The 21,966-nt window shown below is 38.3% G+C and overlaps 1 protein-coding gene and 1 long non-coding RNA gene across 2 annotated transcripts in view; one reads left to right on the plus strand and one right to left on the minus strand.

The window, feature by feature from the left end:
* Nucleotides 1-21,966, minus strand: part of LOC129349487 (uncharacterized) — a 149,491-nt gene that overhangs the window by 5,569 nt on the left and 121,956 nt on the right. The gene's annotated exons all lie outside the window — the stretch shown is intronic.
* On the plus strand, nt 2,112-7,629 carry ppdpfb (pancreatic progenitor cell differentiation and proliferation factor b). Its single transcript, XM_023268002.3, has 5 exons — nt 2,112-2,275; nt 3,639-3,734; nt 4,573-4,650; nt 6,382-6,475; nt 7,100-7,629. Exons 2-5 carry the CDS (start codon nt 3,680-3,682, stop codon nt 7,212-7,214), a joined length of 342 nt encoding a protein of 113 aa, XP_023123770.1. The 5' UTR covers nt 2,112-2,275; nt 3,639-3,679; the 3' UTR covers nt 7,215-7,629.

A 21,966-nucleotide genomic window follows, 5' to 3' on the forward strand; every position in this document is an offset into this window, starting at 1 on the left:
GTTTTCAAGCACACCCTCTTTACCAGCCTCTTTACTAATTAACCCCAAGACATACTTTGCCAAAATCCATAATATAATTTGTATTTGCACCAGCCCCATGTGAAAATTACATCAGTCTGTATTTATAGAGCACATCTCATCAATGTAGCAGCACTGTTTAAATGTTTCATAACACAGAATATAAGTGAAGCGTATATAGGGTTACAGACAAACATGGCAAATAAGAAACATGCTCTTCAATAGTTATTGTCATTATTATTACTAGTAATATTATTATTATTGTAGCCACTAGAACAGATACAATCATCTAGTATAGTCAAACAGGAACGTGCATTGCGAATCAAATCCAAAACGATCCATGAACCGATCAGTAACATGAATCGATTGCACTTCATTCTATTGACCACTAGATGTCCTGCTCGAGCACTGTGTGTCAGTGAAGCCTCGAGTAATTGAACCATGTTTTGAATGAAATGTCGAAGCTTCAACAAAGTCTCCATCAGCCATCACTACTAGATACGCTAGCGCGCTGTCTTCTATATGAATCTATGGTCTGACCAATCGCTGCTCTCTGGCTCCGCCCTCTGAGAATCTTGTTGTCGTTTGGCTCCACACTTGCTGATGACCACTTCCGGTCTCAGAAAATGAAAAAACTGACCTTTTGTCTTTCTGTCTCTTACTGATTTTATTTTTTTGTTATTCGAAATATAAAATGAAAATCAAAGCATTTTTAAAATTTCGTACATCCCTTTTTGATCATGAAAAGGAAAAACGCCTTGAATTTCAATTTTAATTTTTGTATTTTAAAACGAAGATCAAATAACCACTCATTTTTTGTTTTTCAATACCCGTTTCAGAACGGAAAATCCAATTGCCAGATAAATACAGGGACCGCTCAGAACCACAAGCACTCATTTGTGTTTCAGTCATTTTTCCTTGCAACCATGGCGAGGAGCAGCGAGAATTCAAAAATGTTTTCTGTGCAGTATGACACAGTTCTAATACCATAAATGAAACAAAAGAAAGTTGAAAGTTATTTACTGATTTTACAAAACTTAAAAAAAACCTGAAATCTACCACAGTTGTTACCAATGCTGGAAAAAAGAGGGTTGAACATGTCATAGATCTTTGACTATTCTGTTTTTTTCCCCCAACCTTTATAAACTGAGTTTTTCACATTACACTGCACATGAACTGTAGAGAGATATTTCACCATCCTGAATTCTTCCAAGGACTTGCTGATAACTTGTCCTTTTGTTTACCATTTTTCAGCCATGCTGCACTTATTTTATTGATCCAGTATGTGTTATTTCCCGCTCAGTCTGTGTTGTCGTCTATTCTCTGTTCTGTGCAAATACAGCCTACAGTTTACCCAAAAACTGGAATATTTGTCTTGTTCCTGCCGGTTACGGCTGAGACACTCGTGGCTGAAAATCCAATATATGCTCTTAAAATATGCTTTTGACTTACATCTGCGGATTAAAAAGTTCAGAAGGTTTCAATTCAGCCCAAAGTATCTTCACAAAACCTTTGATTTTTGGATAAAATTGGCAGAATCACTTCACATACACACAGACACAGAAAAAATATTCATTTTTTGATTTTGTCTAGAGGAAAACAGATAGTAAATAGTTGTGTTAAAATAATAATGAAGAATAAAAAAGACACCAATACATGGACTACCAAATCCAGTAACAATGCCACTAAACTAAACTATTTTTTGTGTTTGAAATGTGCAGTACAAATGAACCTGTCTTCCTCAAATTAAATTGGAACTATTCCACAGCAGAGGACGAAGTGACGATATAAACATCAAAAATCTGACATTCAGTCAAAGAAGAAGGTGTTCAGAAGAAAGAGGTAGTTTCAGTCTCAAATTATAGAGTTTTGCTTGCAACAGGAGACCTGTGTGTAACAAAAATGGCCAAATTCAGTATTTATTTCAAGATTTCCAGAAAAGTACTGATAATTATTCACCAGTCTCTTCAGAATTGGGACAAAATGCTACATAATGGAAAGTTTGATTCAGAAGGGGAAGTGGGCGGGGTTATGTAATTTGCCCACCCCTCACTGCCCTACGTCACCTGCCTCTCTATATAAGACCGAGCCGACCGTTAGCTCCAACAAGAAGCAGCGTCGATATCCGTTCGGACCTTGGAGGGTTACATTTACCCAACACTTATTTTCAAATGGGCCCCGTCGCCTAGCGTTTACTCCCCCAGCCTCGCCGACTGAGTTGAATTGGGTGCTTCTGAACACCAAGCACGTGTTGAAGGTGAGGCTATGCGATGTGGGTCAGAAAATGGTGGGTTTTCGGTGCTGAGGGGGCGAGCTAACGATGCTAGCTAGGTACAATGGCAGCTACTGAGGGGCTGTATGAGTCTTTGTTTGGGGTTAGAAAGCAGAAACGTTGGGAGAACAGGCGTCTTGTTTGCTTTCTTCTTTCGGTACAGTGCTGTTCGCATTCCAAGAATACCGACGGTCAGATATTTGAAGCGACGTTGACAGAAACGGCATCATTGTTTTGTTGTCAAAACACGGTTGGACTTGGTTTTTGTCTTGAAACTAAATGTCGTCAGTTGTGTTAAAAAAAGAAAAAAAAATCCTCCACCCGTTTCTGTTAGAATAGTCTTTAAGTGTACTCACATTCCCTTGATTTATAGTCTTGTCTCACTATTTCTGGTGACAGGGAATAACGTCAAAATGTCGGTCTGCTGCAGTGGCTTCAATGTAAACAAGACCCCTGCAAAACATGATCGACGTCATGTTACTGTGTACGTGCAGGACGAGAGTCTGCTGCACACGAAGCTGTACTTTAAGGAATGCACTCATTTTTCATGTTTTGCAAATGACTGCTAAACATCTAATCGGAATGTTAGCGAATTCCTACATACAGGTACTGCATTATTTTTTTTTTTTTGACAACGGTAGAATCTCTCATAAGAGACCATTTCAACCGAAGCATTGTTGTGCTACAGAGATCCTCTAGCCTAATAAACAGATTTTCCGGACATATTTGAAGGTGAATATTTGGTATATAATAATATTTTACATTTTTTTTCGGGTGAAAAATGCAAAAATTACCATTCACACCTAAATCGTGACTGTAATATCTGTCGTTCAGAGTTTTTTTTTTTTTTTTTTAATTTTTAATCCCAATTTCACATGATGCATTTTGACAGAGACCAATTTATGTGCATTTAATGTTTTGTCTTTCATTTGTTCCTGGTGCTTTGTTTTTCTGCTGGGGTTAATAGGATATATTTCTTGTTGTTTTTTTGTTTGTCATATATTCTGACCTATTAGCATTGAATGGTTCACCAGTACTTTTTGAAGATGTCAGATGATGGATGGATGGATAGACAGACAGATAGATAGATAGATAGATACTTTTAATAATCCCGTGGGAAATTTATAATTATTTGTTAAAAATAAAACTAAAAAAAAACAACCCCACATTCGGTATTTTAAAAGAAATGTCAGTTAATTGGAAAAAGGGCTAATGTTGATAATGGAAGCAACCTTTAAATTTGTCGTTTGAATTGGTACATAGATTGGAGTTTGTGAATTGTTAGCCTCTGTGCTTTGGTGAGTGATGCACGCAGCCGGGTTTTAATCACGCTGTATTTGCTCTGCAGGTTTCCATCAAGCACACAGTACAGAGACCAACAACAGAAGAATGGCAGCTATTCCAGCAGGCGGTTCTCTTGTGGCGACCACTGACTACTACCGAAGTGAGTCTGTCTCTGTGTTGAGCCACTTACCACACCAGCGCACAGGGCCAATAAAACTCTTTCCTCTTGTTAAGTGACTTGTTATTACACTACTCTTGGAGTTACAGTACACTCCCACTAGATGTTACAGTGTCATTAATGTGAATATAATGTAAGCTGTAGTGACTACATATTTAGGCTTAGAAGTGGGTAGAGTGAACTCAGAGCTTTATGGACAGTTCGGTTCATATGATTTGAGTCAACAACATTTTTTTTTGTAGACTACAGCTTTAATTCAATTAGGAAGTAAAAAACACAAAGAAATTAACTTCATAGTAGCTGCAAGTGACACATTTTCCTTATAATGGATGGAGTATCCCATCCTGCGTCAGTTTAAAGTTCTGTCAGACTGTAGTCTTATGTAGATAGTTAGATTTGCCCAGTCTGTGTGCTTATATTTCATATAGGTTCACACAAACTCTAAAGTCACAGCGGATAGGAAGATAGTTGTTATCTTATTTGTGGTGGTATGCATGCATGTGCTGTGTTTAGGTTCCCCAGAGTGCCAAATAAACTTGTAGCCTGTCTCAGTAAATCAAATCAAAAGCATGCATTACAGTTTCAGAGGTGCCCCTCTGGCTGTGGTTACATAACCAGAGGAAAATGGATTTTAATTTCCTGGCCCTGTGAATACCCCTTTGCCCATCTCAATTTTGGAACAGACAGATATTATGCAAGACTATTAAGGTCTCCCTTTGGGTGAATCCATGCATAACAATTCCACATGAAGGAGATGAGTTCCTCTCCACCTGTTAAATTTAACCCTTCAACTGTTTCTGCTCATTCTCCCTTCCTTCAGGACGCATCGGCTCTACATCCAGCAGCAGCTCTTGCGGCAGTTCGGAGTACAGTGGGGAGGTCATCCCTCACCATCCAGGTGAGTGCTTGTATGGGTGTAAAAGACGAACCTCCAGATAGTCACAGTTTGTGGGAAGGTGCTTGTTTTTGTAGAAGAGATTCTGAACAGATTTTTGTGTCTAATGGGAAGTTAAAAGAGCTCCAACTCTGAGAGGAGGCTGGAATAAGGTGTTAGACAACCCCCAACACTGTTAAAAACTATATTTGTACCCATGAGTATCAGCATGAGTGATGAAGGGTTAAACACAACTACTCTGTTTCAAACCTGCTGCCAGAAGGTCGTTTTTAGGTCATGAATTACCAGTACTTAACACAGAGGTACACGGTATCTACTCCTAAATAAACAAAGACGAGTAATTTAAATTGCTGTTGTGTTTGAGAGATCAGTGTGTTCTGAAGTGACAACCACTATGGTGTGTTTGTGTATCAGATCCAGATGTGTTTGAGGGTTTCTTTTTAGCTCGTCCGCTTCTTCTTTCCTGAGTTTGGACAGTGGTTTCATATGTTAATGACCTTGCTTTGTCTGCGTCACACCACTGCCTGTTGATCTGGTAATATTGCTTCAGTTTCAGTAATCCAAGGATTGCAATGGTTGAGTCAGCTCTTGACTCAGACCACACAGTTACAGTGGTTGAGTCATCCTGGAGTACTGGGTAGTTGTTTCCTGTCTGATCTGCCTTTTTCTAATCCAGCAGGAAAGTCTTTTTTCACTGTCCTCTTACACTCAGGGTATTTCTTCAACAGGCTACCCTCATTATTCAGTTCTCTGGTTAGGATTCAGTTGTCAGTACTAAAATAAAAACTACCTCACCCTCATCACGTGTGTTCAGTCCCTCATGTGCTGCTAAGAGTCTTAGCAGCAGTTAGTGTCTGCTGAGTTCAACTGTAATCCAGGTTTACTGAAAAACCATCTGCCACAGTTTAGTGCTGATTCAGATTTGTGACATGTCTGTTTTTAAACCCCAAGACACGTTTTTCTATTATATCAGGCTGCTAAAACGGCCAAGTGCCGACACAGTTCCTCACAGTACTGAAAGTAGGTCAAAGGGCATGTGCATACATGCAGTGCAGTGCACATGCTTTCTAAACATGATTTTTGTCCTTCTGTAATAAGTTGATACATAGTAACGTAAATTGGCATGGGGGAGATAGTATATAGTAGATTTTCCAAAGTAGTAAAAGTATAAATATAATAATGACAATTAAAACAGGGTGTACTTCAAACAGATTTCACTGAGATATTTATAAATATATATTTCTAGTCAGTGGTGGTATTTCTATGTATATATTTGCATTTGCATGCACACACATACATTGACCTAAAACCTAATTGTGGCCCACAGCAGTTCTAAATATAGCTGCCTGTATGTAAATGCAGCTGTCCAGACGCTAGTTGTGTGACAGTCGTTTTGACGGAGAGCCAAACACGAGTCCTGAGAGGAGAAACCAGACTCCTTTCTCCCAGAGTGTTGCTGATGAAACACACACGCAACTCCAACACATACCTTCCAGTCTTGGTGCTGTAATTAAACTGCACTCCCAGCACGTACAAAACATCAAATTACTAATGCAGGTGACACATGTGCCCTGAAGGTTCCACATTAGACAAACAACAGACTCTTTAAAGGAGGAAAACTCCTCTGAGCACTGGAAGAATAAAGAACAGAGTGTGTGTAGTGGTCTAAGTTAAAAAGACAGTAGATGGTTTGATAAACCTGAAGCCTTATGTCCATACCGCTTTCCTCCACAGGACTCCCCAAGCAGGACTCTGGTCACTGGTGGTCCAGTTTCTTCTTTGGGAAGCAGCCTGGGATGACCCCGTTGACTGAGGAGGCACAGCAGAAGTAAGTATATTTACCCCCACACGTATATGTGTGTGTATTAGTAAAACTAAGTAGCCAACATGTTCTATTAGTTATTAGTTCTTTTAGTTCAACAGGAAATAAATAAATAAATAAATATTCAGATTAATACTGAAAACATCAAAAGAAGACATATGGAATTATGTTGTAAACAAAAAAGTGTTAATCTTCAGTATTAATCTACAATGTAGAAAATAATACAAATAAAAAGCATTGAATGAGAAGGTGTGTCCAGACTTTTGACTGATAGTGTAGATGTAGTGGAACTCACCGACTCCTGTATCTTGTCTCTTTTAATGCTAGTCCAGGCCCAGTACCACACCATCTATACTTGGTGGGGGTGAACTAGTGCAGACACCTGACAGTGACTGTCCTGCCTGCATATGTCTGCAGCTGCTTTTATCTGAATTAAGCTGTCTTAATGTGAAAATTCACAGAACTTTATGTCTGTCAGTGGCAGCAACATACAGCAGAACTTTTGTTGGAAATTCTTTTTTTTTTGTGACGCTTCAAACTTACTTGACAATTAAATAGAAACATGGCTATGCACTCTTTTTGCCATACATCAGAGGTAGCTTTCCTAATCGCTGTCTTTGTCTCTGCCAGGGCGGGGGTCACAGGTGTGGTGACGAATGGTCAGATCACCTGCGTTGCCAGGGAGATGGTGATGCAACGGCAGGTGAGTGAGAGCAGCGACGCAGGAAGTCCCACCTCCTCCTGATCCTGCCATCTCACTCCAGTCCACACCGCACCTCGGGGGATTCCAGCCAACGACCAACGCTAGGTGACGGGAGGATGTCCCGTTTACAACCTTATTAGTTTTTTTAATATTATTATTATTATTATTATTATTCATTGTAGTATAGGCTGCCTTACTTGTTTTTGTTTCCTTGTGTTTTTTTTTTATTGACAACCAAAAAAAACCAAACTGAAAATTAAATTAAAAAAAAAAAAAAAAAAAAAAAGCAGATGATGCAACCAATAAGCTCCTTTCTTTTATAACATTTGTAATGTTCTGCGTTTGTAATACTGTGTTGCTTAAACACTGTGGTGCATACACGTCCACATGCCTTTGTTAAACATTTTTCACTTTGTCACCTTGTGAAACTGCAATAAAGTAGACTCTTGCAGCCTAATGCTCTTTGTTGTTATTCTTTTCATGCGCTACAATTAATGCAGAAATGTGTCTTCATTATTATGATACAGACTTAATTTGTCTAGGTGCACATATTTTCTGTGGTTTTGATGAATGCCACTCTTATCTTTGCCTAATTTCTCAGTTTGCAGAGTGATGTGGCCGTATCTGCAGGTTGAAATAGCCCTATAAGGAGGTGAAAGTGTCTGTTTGTCAGGGAGTGGTTCACTGGTTTTTGTACAGGGCTATTCCAGGAACTGAGTAAACACTGAGACAGCACTTCATGTCCTCTAGCTGCTGCTGGTCAACTTCACATGCAGTTGTGTACCTTTGTCCTGCTGTCTAAACAAACACCTCACTGGGAAACTGAGTCCAGCAGTTTCTATGGATAAAAACATTCCTGCACAAACGCAACTGTTCACAACTGGAAGGTTTCGACTCCCAATCCATTAAAAAAAAAAAAAAAAAGTGAATTTTAAATTAATACTAAAGGACAAAGTATTGTAAAACAGTAAAGTGTTCTGCCTATAATTCATATATTTATTGTAAGCGTTAAGGGACTAAAGGTTATTTTATTCATTGTATATTTTTTTTAAATTAATCTGCCGATTAATTAGTTATCTGTATTTTTTTCTGCCAAATACGAGTCGGCATAGGCCTAAAAAAAAAAAATCCATATTGGTCGGGCGCTACTAAACAGCACGTTGAACAGTAGTATGCACACTCTGCAGGAAGGAGTTTTCTTTTCACCGAAGCACTTCCAACTTAAAGTACCACATTAACATGAAGCACCTTAAGTGCATATATATTCCCTTCTTTCTTGATAGATATAGTTTATTTTTTCCAGTCTTTTATTAAAAAAAAACAAAACTTTATTTTAGTGACCTTGCTTTGCTGTTTTCTAAGTACGTTGTTCTTTCTACATCTCTTAGTTGCTGCGGTGCCAACTTTATTTTTACTGTCACTTGGGCATCATGATGTCAATTTGTTCTTCTTATTTTATTCTTAAAGAAGTCTAGTAATTATCTGGTTTGTAGCTGTACACTTATTTACCTCAGTTTTCTTGCAATCTTTGGAGCTGCTTTATTTGGAAACGACCGCTGGTTATCAGCAGCACATGAGAGTTTTGATTTGTGTTGGTGCAGAAATGTTATCGTCACTTCTGTATTTTCTGTGCTGAGCTGCTGTGTTTTTGTGACATGATTTTTTTTGTGTCTTTTAGGATCTGTCTTCTCAGGCAAGTTTAATAAACTCACATATCAGATGAGCATGATGTAGTTAGCTTTTACACAAACTTGGTAGCATCCTTTGTAGGGGAGATTCATAGTCACAGTCCTTATCACATTTCATTCAACTGTTGCTGTAAAAAATCTATACATTTAAAAGGAAGCTTGTTTTATATTTTAGGTTGTTTTTCTATACTATGCATGATTTTGTTAATGTATTTATTAATTAAATCCACATGGAGATGTGTAAGATTATACCTTTTAATTGATCTAGGAAATTATATTCTAGATGTCTCATTTTACTGCTGAAATTAGTGGTGGTTAATCCATTATGCAATCAGCAACAATCTTACTTATTGTCAAGTCCAGCTCTCTTTCCCTCCAAAGGACGTGAGGACAACTCAATTCAAATTTCCAACTCAAACTTTTATTTTCCTTTTAGTTGGTCGTTCATGATATTGCAATAGGTTGTAAACCTTTAAAGACAGAAACAAAGTTTACATCATCAAACGCAGAACCAAAAAGTTGGCATATTAACCATTTAAATGAATCAGTCACTTAAGCCTCTCAAATTGATTAACAAATAATCAACATTTTAGCAAAGTTTAACATTTAACAGAACATATATATTCTATATTTTTACTTTACTTAAACTCAAATCAAAACATCTTAATTCAAATTCATTTGACATAAAAATGGAGTAAATGCTGCAGGCTTTCATTAACCAATCACACAGTGAGCAGTTAACATAAACTTGGCCATATCAAGAAACATTTCAAACCACCAAGAAAGCAAATAAACATTTCACCAACCATTGGCGTCTTTGGACTGAATCCATGAGTGAACTTGGATCTTATTTGTTCTTTCCTCGTGTTTTTCCCTTCTGAAGATTGTTTGGCTGACTGACTGAGCTTCCCCCAGTCCTTTCCAGGTGCTTTAAATCAGTGCTCACTGATCAGGTGTCAAGCACCAGGTGTCAGGTACCTCTTTGCTGCTACCAGTGCATTCTGGGAAGTGTAGTATTTAGTCCCATGTCCTGAGATTCAGCTCAACACTTATTAATCCTTTAAATCACTGTCATGTGGACAAAATGTGATTCTGGCTTCACCTTAAGCTCTGTGATGTGTATTTTTATTGTGACCACATTTACATTTTTGTGGAGCATCAGTACGTCTGTTAGGCACATTTAAGAATCAAGAATCTTTATTGTCATTGTGTGCCCACACAGTGAAATTATGATTTGTGACTCCCAGCTATAGATAAAAAATAGAAAATGGCACACTATATGCAAATAAAGTAATATTTTTTTTAAAAAAATCCTCAAAAATATAAATATGTAAACAGACAGTGCACATGAGCAGTAGGATGAGTGTAAAGTGCAGTCTAGTGCAAGACTGAATTCTTTATTTGCACATAGTGTGTCTGTTGTGTGTGCAGGGGGAAAATGGACTGGACAGCTCTGGGATAAAAACTGTTTTTCAGTCTGGAAGTCAGAGTTTTTATGTTTCTGTACCGTTTGTCCAAGGGAAGCGGAACAAACAGTCCATTTCCCAGGTGGGTGGGGTCGGCAGTGATACACTGGTCCTTCCTCTTGACCTGGACCTGGACATGACCTGCGTATATTGAGTCCAGGTCTAGAAAAGGACTTCCCACAATCCCTTGTGCTGTTTTCACCACCCGGGATAAGTTCTTTATTTTTGACTTTTGTCACTAAATCTGCAGTTTATCAACAGATCACAAACTGGATCAGAGACAAAGGGTCACATTTACACTTTGTGCATTTTGGAGGGATCGGATAGCTGTTTGAGCGTAAAGTAACTGAGTGTAATTGCATCCAAGAAGCAATTGAAATGAATTAAAAAGTCTTCTACAAATTGCTCTATGATGTATTTGTTCATTCGCACATCAGTGTTCACATGGTGCTCACCTACTACTGGGAGAACCTTGGGGTATTTCAGATGGAGACTGAACCAGCAGCTTTCCAACTGATTGACACTTGTACTAATAAGTGAGCCAAAACCTCCTAGCTTCTGTGGCGTCCGTTCTGTTCAACGTGAAGAGAGAGAAAAGATGAGTAGAGACATACAGGCACACAAATATAATGAATAGTGCTCAGTTGACTCTACGTAGCGCGGACAAAAACTTAGTGTGCACGGATGCATGCAACAAGTGTGAGCAGTGACTGTCATGACTCAGGAGATTGGGTGGGATGCACGATCAACATCAGGAACTCTGCTACACTAGTTTTTGTCACCAATGGAAGGTTGTGTGATTTTTTTCATGGAGAGAAGCAGAGAAGAAAACATCACACCTTCATGTGGAGGATCATCATTGGGTCTACAGCTCTGATCCAGAGAAGAAATAACAGTTTTCACATTGGAGGAGCTGCAGTCTTCAAGACCGGAGACGAAGCATGAAATCAGGAGCACCAGGAGCTCCTCGCTGTTTTCCTGTGCACCATGTACTTGTCAGCCAGAGTTGGACTGCCAATACACAGTTCTACTGTGCAAGTAATGTGCTGAAGTATCTGTGGGGGAACGTTTTCCACAAACTAAGTCCCTGGGACTTCTTCCTCTTTTTCAGAGTCACCATTTTGACATAGTTTAAGTTTTTCAGTGCCAATCGCAAATGCTACCTGACACATTTACATAAGGGGACTCTCTAGGGAGAGAGAGCTCTGTTTCATTGCACAAGAAATGGTATGTTTTGATTTAAACAGCCGTAGAATTTTTTTGATCACACTTTATTTGATATCGTTTTAACTAAAGCTACTAAGTTCCTGAGGAGGTTCTTGCATTCTAGGCAGCTTCAAGTGTGTTCACTTCTTTCTAGGCTGGAGGAGAACCAAGCCTGTTTTGCACGTATCCTGGAAAAACTAACACAAGATGCCTGTTTTACAAGTTTTCTTAGCTTTAATGTTAAAATCTAATAATTTGTTGCAGTATTACGTAAGCTTTACTTTAGTGCATTTGTTTCCCACCTTGTTTCCGTCGACATATTGGAGATGGTGACAATGCAGAAAGAAAACACTGGTTAACTTTCTCAGCTTTTTGTTCTCCATAATCACAATTCCACAAACTCCCTCTGTCAATCGACTTCAACAAGTTTTCCTGACATGCGGAGAAAAATCTCCCTGCTGACTGTAGAGTATGACAAATCCTGACACAAGGATTTTCCCAGCTGACTATTAAATGGGTTTGTGTAAGCCCTGCTATCGCCCATTCACCCCACAGTCTCTCTGTGTGTCGCTATGAAACAGAGGAAAGACAAACAATGAGCTACGCTGCTGCAAAGTGGCCCCTCTGCATGACAGAGATGAAAGGCTGAAAAGAGGATTTGTTCTGCGGTTCATTTGTCCCTCCACGCTGCAGTTTTTCCAGGTCACTGGGTGCTCGGAGGGTCGGTGAGGTGGGAGTGAAGGAGACGATATTTGGTTCTATAACTATCAGTACCTTTAGTCACTTGTTGCCAAGATCCTCGTAACATCTGGCTCCTTTGGAAAACTCCTTTTGGGTGAAATAATATAGTTGCGACACTATATTGAAAGTACAGCTACAGCAATATTATGCTAATTATCAATTGATTTCATTATTAAAAAAACTGAGCATGTTTCTTTTTACTCCCAAATAAGACTGAAAACATGTTCATTTAAACATTTTAAAGCAGGATTTACTATTTCGAGTGAGACACACTGTAGTTTACTGTAGTGGATGCTGCACTTTAAGGTTCAAAATGTACTTCAGAATACTTCAGGTGAACAGCTGGAAAACAAACGAAAAACAAAACATGCAATATGAGACATTGTCTCCTTAAAATGTACAAATTTGCATCATCTTCAATAATAGACACAAGAAGTCTGGTTAAAGCTATAGCTGCAAAATTCTTATCACAGACATTATTAGACTCAAAGGTTCATAAATTGGAAATGATGGTTGATGATGATGAACTGTGATCAATGTACAGTTAAACTGAAAAGACTGTAACTATGAATCATCAGTACAGATAATTCTACCAAAGTGAGTCAATGTGGATGTATGAATGGATGAAAGGATGGGTAGATAGGTGAATGTTATCCTTTCTATAAAGGAGGTAACAAATGCACAAAGACAAAATAAATACAGTTAGCGGTCAAATCAGAACATCAGCACTAGCTGATGTAGATTGATGCTATTTAACTTTCTTCATCATTTATTTATGCACAGTTGAGGTATTTGTATTTTCTTTAAGGTAATTAAACATCATAATCTAGTGCAATACAAAAAAAAGACATCCAAAACAAAAAATGAAACATTTATTAATGTGAAATATTCACCAAGTAAAACAGGACAGGGACAGGTAGGTAACTGACAGTGGTTCTCTCTATGCTCTGGGTGCAGTGGGTTGGAAGGAGAAAAGCTTTACAGGCACAAAGGCAGTTATGTAACTTCCCTGGTGTGTCCAGCAGGATTACAGTGCAGATTTAGGAGTGATGATTTCAGCTGAGGTGGTGTTTGAACTTGTGACTAAAACAAGTGTCAACTACCAGAAAAGAAACAACTTTTGCCAGGATTTTTAGGAGTGAAATGCGAAAACCTTCAAAATGTTGATAGTAACAAACTGCAAGATTTGGTGTGTAAGTGGTGCTGAAGTGAAGATTTCCAGCTGACTATATAAGGAAAAATAATTTTGGAAAACACATTTTTTTTTTTTTTTTATTGGAAATCAGTATATCCAGGTGAAGAATTTAACAAATAGAAATCACAATGAAACCTCCCTAATTCATTACTTGCATTTATTGATTGTGCACAATACTTTACAGTTTTTTATGTTGCTAGATAATAATTATAAAAAAATATGAGCTTTTTTTCTCACTAAATTGACACAGAATATAGCCATTGTTGCATGATGTTGACTACAGTGAACAGTTACAGTTTCTCGTTGATGAAACTCCTAAAACATCAAAAATCATTTCTGTGTCAAAAATTACATATTCTAGTTTTTTAAAAATGTGTTTTGAGTAATTCAGCCATACTTACTCAAACTGGAAAGAATATGAACACAAAAAGCTCCACCTTGTTGCCTGAAAGAATTAGTTCTTTAGGCTTGTTACATATGAACCTGCACAAGTCTTAATCTGTGGGTGTAAGACTGTCATCGGTACACTGAAGTTTCAAGGTGGAAATGCTCAGTCCTGGTGTTGGCTGCTTATTCTGCTCATGTGTCGTCTATGCTTTAAAGAACACCACATGACCATGTTAACCTGGTAAAAAACTTTAGTTTCACCTTCAAAAATATAGTCCTAATTTCTTCATACATATCTTTAACATATTTCAATTAAATTCAATTGAATTTGATTTGGCTGCACAGTGGCTTGGTGGTTAGCACCGTTGCCTCACAGCATCCCGGCCCGGGCCTGGGATCTTTCTACATGGTTTTCTCCAGGTTCTCTGGCTTCCTCCCACAGTCCAAAAACATGCTGAGGTTAATTATTAATTCTAAATTGTCCGTAGGTGTGAATGTGAGTGTGCTTGGTTGTCTCTATGTGTAGCCCTGTGATAGACTGGCGGCCTTTCCAGGGTGTCCCCTGCCTTCACCCGAAGTCATCTGGGATCAGCTACAAAAGTTCAAAGTCTATGCCTAAAAAATTGTGCCACATTTAAATTTGGCAGTCAGTCCCTTCTAATTAGCCTATTTGTGCAGTGACACACATCACCCAGTGTTACTGTCACAACTGAATGGACTCTCGCAATCCTGTAACTCATCCAGCACCATCTTATACTGTCAATATTCAACTTGAATATCACTTTAGGGAAGAGGAAGCAAAACTCCCTCACTTCCTCAAGCAAAGGAGTTCAAGTATCTTGGGATCTTGTTCACGCGTGAACGTCTCGGGATCCCCCAGGAAGAGCTGGAAAGTGTTGCTGGAGGGAGGGATGTCTGGAATGACCTGCTTCATCTGCTGCCCAGGATAAGCAGAAGAAGATGGATGGATGGATGGATGGATGGATGGATGGATGGATGGATGGATGGATGGATAAGTTGCACCTCAGGATGTTATGGTGAACCTCAGCTTTGACTTTCTGACCCTGGGGAATGAATTCACTGTGCACAACTGCATTACTGTTGAAAAAATAACAAGTATGCTCCAGCTGAGCTCCTGACCTGATGCACCTTCTTCAGTGTTGGAGACTGAAAACAGCTGTTTGGTCTCTGGGTCATAGCTGCAGACCCACTTTTCCTCACCAGTGATGGTCCTCCGCATGAACATTAGATCAGTTTGACACAGAATCTGATGTTTGCTCTGTGCAAGATTGAGCTCCATGGTAAAACAACAGATGTGCACCTGCAAGTGGTCAGAACAGGACTTGCAAGGAATATGAAGTGTGGCTGGAGAGCTTGGAGCAGTGTACCTTTGCACAAGCAGCAAAGGTACACTGTTTGAAAGGGGATGGTGTCATCTCTAAACTTCTAGATTGCACCTCTTACTATAAAGTCAAGATTAGATAGAAAAAGGAGATGATTTGAGATGCAAAGGTTTCAACACACCCTAGAATTGGACTGTCATCCTAATGACCCCCCACTACACATAACAGACACCAGGAACAAAACAATCTTACAAAAATAAATTCCTATATTTTTACACTATTGGCCTACTAAAATAATCATTTCGCTAAGGTTTCATTTTTGGACCAGTTTCTATGTTACAATTTTACTTCTACTTCATGAAAGAGCAGAAAATATTACACTTCTTCACTAAAATACTACTTTTTTGATTGTTTTTGGCAACTTCGATTCTACATGAGGCGGCTTCAAATTTCACAGTGCAGTCAAAAGTCTTCACAGCATCAACAAGCTTTGATGTTAAACATCCAGTACTTTTACCACAATCATATTACAGTGTCTTTGTATTTCAGCATTTGTCTGCTTTATCAGTGCTTGTTCACTTCAAGCTGGCTTTAAAATCCTGAGCAGCCCAGAGAGCAGAGGAATGGAAAGTCAAGTTGTCTTGATTTCATAACTTCCTTTCAGTCAATGAACCAACGTGGTGCGCTTGTTTCGTCTACTTGACACGCCGGTCTGCAGGGTTGGTTGGTTTGGAGGTAGAGACCTGAGAAGAGGAGGAGGAGCCCAGAACAATGTCCACCTCTAGTCCTTTGGTTCCCATGATGCCTGATAATCCTGGAAAGACAGGAAACACATATGAGCTATGAAAGAACTTCAAAATACCTTACTGTAAAGGTCAAATTTAGAAGGTGTTTAAAACGACATGAAATTTGCAAACTTCAATGCCAAATAGTGATTCGTATGATTATATGCGTTACATATAAATATGTAACAACTGTCTAAAATCTAAAACCCTGTTTTAAAGTAATGTTATCTTCAAAAAAAATGACACCATTTAAACTGAGCCAGAACAGAGAGAAGTGTCAGGTTTTCAACTCCGACTACTCATCTGTGACGTGTTGGTCGACCAGAAAACTTAAGCAAATTAAACCTCAGCTGAAATCTTGATTTCATCTAAATGACGATATTCAACATGTCTTGTTTAAAAATGTATAAATTGTTTGCTCTTATCAGGTTCGATAAAAAGACAAGCAAATTTGTGCTCCACTCAACAACTATAAAGCCGTTATTGACTCAACTGTGATTGAGACTCTTCAGCTGAACTGCAGGCTGCGTTTACACAAAGCAGGTAGGAGGCAAGTATGGAAACGGATTAAAAATCTCATTAAAAATAAATTGTAAAGTACCTATAATATTCTGATAGTCATCTGTAGGGCCACAATTATTTTTTTAACCAACACTAGTAACACATATGGGCTCAAATTTTATAAAATTTATTTAATCTTAAGGCCTAAATTTTAGTTTAAAAAAAAAAAAAAAGTTCACTCTACTTTCAGTGAGGTACAAAATTTTGTACTGGAGTCAAAAATGAGCCCATGGTGAGTTAAACTCTAAGAGGAGCAAAATAACGCTCAGAAACAGGTCAGTGTTCAGAGGTTTGAGCAGTCCACAGTTATCACAGTGTTTGTTAATTCATGTTTAAGTAATGATAGTTAAATACTGCAGTAGTCAGCTGATTTACAAAAAATACAGCCTCTTCTTTTTGATAACGGAAATGTTCTATTTGTGGCTCCTTTTAAAAAATTTCCTTAGTAGGAAAGAATTGAATTTAGAGTGAGAAACAGGCCAGAGAAATTTAGAAAGTACTGAGATTCAGAGTTACACATCGCTAGTTTTGATCTTTTCATGGAATGTATTGACAGCAAGAAAAAACACACACACACACACAAAATGCAACACCCTTATTGCTGAAATACAGACTAATTTGAAACTGGATGTGTTCATGTGTGCAACCATGTCTTTGTAAAAGCTGCATGCACTTGACCTGCTCCTTATTTATACACTAATGCCACAAAGGCCTTAAAGTTCACAAAAATGCCATCACTGGTAATAAATTGCACAATTTAACTTCACATTTGCACCCTAAATGTGAACCATCAGGTATGAGTTCTTTACAACTTTGTAGGTTTTATATTATTTTCCACAATGTGCATCTGCATGAGTTTCCATAATTTCATCTCTACTTTCCACCTAATGTATTGCATCTATGTTTCAGAAAAGTATCCTTACTTTTTATCTGTTCTCGTGCTTTGTGCTCAGCCCTCTTTTCTGCTGAAGGAAACTTTTACAGCTACAACATACAGTGATATTTTAGACAATAGTGTGCTTCCAACATTGTGTCAGCAATTAAAATAACAGCGTCTTCATATTTCAACATGCACAAGCCATTTCTTAAAAAGAAATGACCCTCGCAGTTAGGTGTGGAAGAATTTGACTGGCTTGGACAGGATCCTGACCTTAACCCGAGCTAACAGCTTTGAGATGAACTGGAATGTCGACCTCGAGCAATGAGTCGCCTCATCTGCCAACACCAGGGATGGACCTCATGAAGTCTCCACAGTCGGCTCCAAATGAGGTGCAAAGCTTCAACTGAAATGTGTACTCTATGTACTTTGTGTATGTAATTTATATGGGTTTACCAGGAGGTGTTGCCATGGTGATCCAAACGGTGACTTGTTTCTGCTTGTGCTCAGCAGAGTCGCCCTGACAACTGAATGTGGGCTTCATCGGTTCTGAACTCGAGGAGAAACCTGAAACAGAAAGTGACATGAACTGTACAATATCGACACATCTGTATTTGCACAAAGTTTGGAGTCACCCAGGCAGTTTCATGTTTTCCACAAAAACTCTCACTTTTATTCATGTGCTAACATAACTGCACAAGGGTTTTCTAATCATCAGTTAGCCTTTCAACACCATTAGCTAACACAATGTAGCATTAGAACACAGGAGTGATGGTTGCTGGAAATGTTCCTCTGTACCTCTATGTAGATATTCCATTAAAAATCTGCTGTTCCCAGCTAGAACAGTCATTTACCAAATTAACACTATCTCGACAGTATTTCTGATTAACTTAATGATATCTTCATTGAAAAACAATGCTTTTCTTTCAAAAGCAAGGACATTTCTAAGTGACCCCAAGCTTTTGAACGGTAGTGTACATGTCATTTCAGTGAACATCCAGTCTCTTGTAGTGGATTTAACATATTAGGGTGACTTATGGCGATGATTCACTGGCAGGTCCACACATAAAATACAATGATTTTGAAATCATTTACTGGGAAAAACAAGAAACTTCAACTTACACGTTCAACATGTAATATTTATTTTCAACTGATAGCCTGACAGTGTTTCCTGTCTGCCTGTGTTTCATTTTAGACCAGTGCAGACGTTTTAATTGGAAACCTTTATCAGCTGACACTAACGATGATGTCAGTGTCATAGTGATGACCTATGATCTATTTTAATTTGTCCTAAAGCAAATTTGACTGAAGTCAGCAATGCTCCTGTGATTAGTCATCTGGACTGACTATGCGACAACATCAATAATACGTTTTAAAAATCTTGTTCCAAAAGGCTTGAATTTCCTGTAACAAATGCATTTCTTCAGAACACTGCATAATTGTTGCGTCATGGCATGAGTTGTTTTTGACTCCAGTCATTGGTCAGTTGAAGTCTGCGATACAGTTTAAAACATTGCTGGTGGATCCAAAGTAATGGGAGTATTTTAAATAATTACAGAACAAACAGGTGGTTTGTATACTGAGAGCAGCTTGAACGGCAGATCACAGCAGTATAGTGCAGGAATATCTGAGAGGAAAACATACTGGAGCCTCTTTACATCTGTTTGCTTCTCTCCTGCTCTCTGTGCACACATATAGTTATCTACCTGCAAAATCCATCTAAAACCCTTCTCCTTTACATGTTTATCTGTTTCAGAACAGGCATGAAATAGTGACTGAAATATGCCTCATTAAGATTCCATCAGCAGTCACTTCCAAGCTGCTGCTCTGCTCTGTTAACTGCAAAGTCATCTGACAAATTCACCACAAACACGAGTTAAAAACAAAGGCTTTGCTGTGAGGTTGGCTATATTTTTTATAGAATTTGAAACTACTACCTGCTCACAGAACAATTACACAATAAGAAGAGATGGGATTTCTTCATCTGTGCAGTGAAGTATCCACTGTGTTTCTGTTGCACTTCGTTTAATATACAGACTGATGTTTTTCACGTTGTTAAGAAGTTGAATAGAAATATGGATTTTTTTTGAAGTTGGACTACTGACTTAGGTAATAAGATCTCTTTTTTCATTCATTGTAATAATGAATCATGACAATAGGAAAGAAAAAAATGGAGGGAAGAATTTGTATTTTTAGGCTTCACCATCCTTGACTCAGAGCTCATGAAGAATTGTAAACTAAGTTACAAATGAAGGCCAGAGGCTATGACTTGACTGTGTTCAGATCTTCAAAAAAAACACCAAGACAAGTCAGCATTCGGAGGGCATCAGGATTCATTTGGCGACAAAAATCCAGGAGTAATTCCTAGTAGTGATAACACCCCAAGAAGAACTGAAGATACTGAGCTGTGCACCGTCTTTTATGCTGTCAGCGTTGGTCATTCTTCTACGCCTATAGGGCGTATGATAGGAGTTCTGACACCACTATACCTTTCTAAATCTATTGGTGAGATCATGACGTCAGGTTATCATATCTCACCTCTAGATCACTTTACAGAAGACATGCACATTAAGTTATCATTAGGTCATCTTTTACAGGGAACGTGTCCAGACATGTTCAAACTTTTGCTCCACATCTTGCCCTCATTATTTTGTGATAGATTTCATGCTTAATATACTTGTATATGTTAAAAGTTATAATACCTTAAGTTCACACCATTATGTTTTGAGTACATATGTTTTACTTCCAGTCTTCAGTCAAATAGCATTTGCCATAATTATATCATCTCTTATTTTTGGCACATCGTACCCCAAAAATATTGCACTACACTCACTGCTGCCATCTTCTTGCTCTGGTCTTTGTTGAGATCAGCCATCTAATAAATAGAGCGTGACGGTATTAGAACAATCCAACCAACACCACCAAGGGTACGTTTCATATCTTTTTTTTACCTCCACAGTGAATCATTATCTTCTTATGACCTTGATCCAAACTCACCACACTGTTAGAAACCGGTTTGTCGGTGCTCACAGCGTTGGAATACACATCAATCAATCTCAACATTAGGACATGAATTACATTGATTATCTTATCAAGGCTTCTGTCAATGGGTGAGATATATCAGGCAGCAATCACTAGTTGGTTTTTGAAGTTGAAAATGTTGAAGGCAGGAAAAATGGGCAGTGTGAGGATCTGAGTTTAACAAACTGTGATGGCTGGATGACTGCATCAGAGCGTCTCCAAAACAGAAGTTGCTGTGGGGTGCTCCACTGTGCTGTAGGTAGTAGCTACCAAAAGTGGTCCAAGGAATGACAGCTGGTTACAGACTCAATGAACGTGGAGCGTAAAAGCTGGCCCACGTGGTCTGATCAAACAAAAGAGCCACTGTGGCGCAAACAGCTGAAGAACGTACCTCAACATGGACCTTACATATTAATGCTCCCTTCCACACTGCAAACATTGTTCAGGAGTGGTTTGAGGAACATGACAAAGAGTTCAAGGCATTGACTGGGCTTCCAATCTGTTTGCGAATCTGTGGGAAGTACTGTGGATATCCATGGAAGCTCCACTTTAGCACTTTTCAGGACTTAAAGGATCTGCTGCTGAAATCTTGGTATCTGAAACCCCAGGAAACCTTTGGAGGTTTGTGGAGTCCAGGCCTCCACAGTATTAGGGAGGTGGATTTTATGTTGTGCTGTGTTTTCTCGTTCCTAAAACACTGCCCAAGACTATTTCTGTCACTGATCCATGAAAGAACTTTTTTCCTATTACTCACTTGATTTGTAAAATTTCAGAAAATAGGGGAAAAAAACATAAATACTACAGCTCATAATGATACTTTTTACCATCCTATTGTGTGAATTTGTTTTAAATTGCTTTATATTATTTTTATTAGTTTGTTCTATACATTTTTTGAAAAAGTGATAGATTACCACGAGTAGCTCTTCACAAGGTTTGTTTTTACCAGCCAACACTTCTAAATATATTCAGTTTACAACAGAAGAACTGTAAGAAAACCAGCAAATGTTCACATTTAAATGGTGGACAGAAGGATTTTTGATTAGTTGTCAGCTATTAAATTAATTAGCAGCTATTAGCTAAATGATAATTAATAGTCTGGAGTAATTAATTAAAAAAGCCAAAGTCTAAAATCTGTGATTGCAGTTTTAAAATGTGACTATTTTCTAGTTTCTTTCCTCCTCTGTGACAGTAAACTGAATATCTTTGGACTGTAGAAATAAGACATTTGAGGATGCTATCTGGGAAACAGTTAACACTTTTTAAATATTTTCTGACATTTTATTGGTGAAATCAACAATGAAAACTATCATTAGTCCAAACATATGACAAGACTTTTTAAAATCTGTGCTACCTTCCGACAGACTCATTGCTTTTACTGTAGAGAGATTTTAAGCTGCTTAACCAGATAACATACTAGTTGAACAAACTGAATGAGAGCAAATGAGTGGTTGTTTTTCCTGTGGCAGTTTGAGTTCATCCTGCAGAGTCAAAGGTCAAATGATCTGAAAACAGTGCTGATTTTCT

The sequence above is a fragment of the Amphiprion ocellaris genome, chromosome 8 (genome assembly GCF_022539595.1).
Source record: "Amphiprion ocellaris isolate individual 3 ecotype Okinawa chromosome 8, ASM2253959v1, whole genome shotgun sequence".
Taxonomy (NCBI): domain Eukaryota; kingdom Metazoa; phylum Chordata; class Actinopteri; family Pomacentridae; genus Amphiprion; species Amphiprion ocellaris.

Coding starts and splice junctions, on each gene's coding strand:
- ppdpfb (XM_023268002.3), top strand. CDS start 3,680: ATGGCAGCTATTCCAGCAGGCGGTTCTCTTGTGGCGACCACTGACTAC. Junction 3,735..4,572: donor GACCACTGACTACTACCGAA/GTGAGTCTGTCT, acceptor CCCTTCCTTCAG/GACGCATCGGCTCTACATCC. Junction 6,476..7,099: donor ACTGAGGAGGCACAGCAGAA/GTAAGTATATTT, acceptor TGTCTCTGCCAG/GGCGGGGGTCACAGGTGTGG.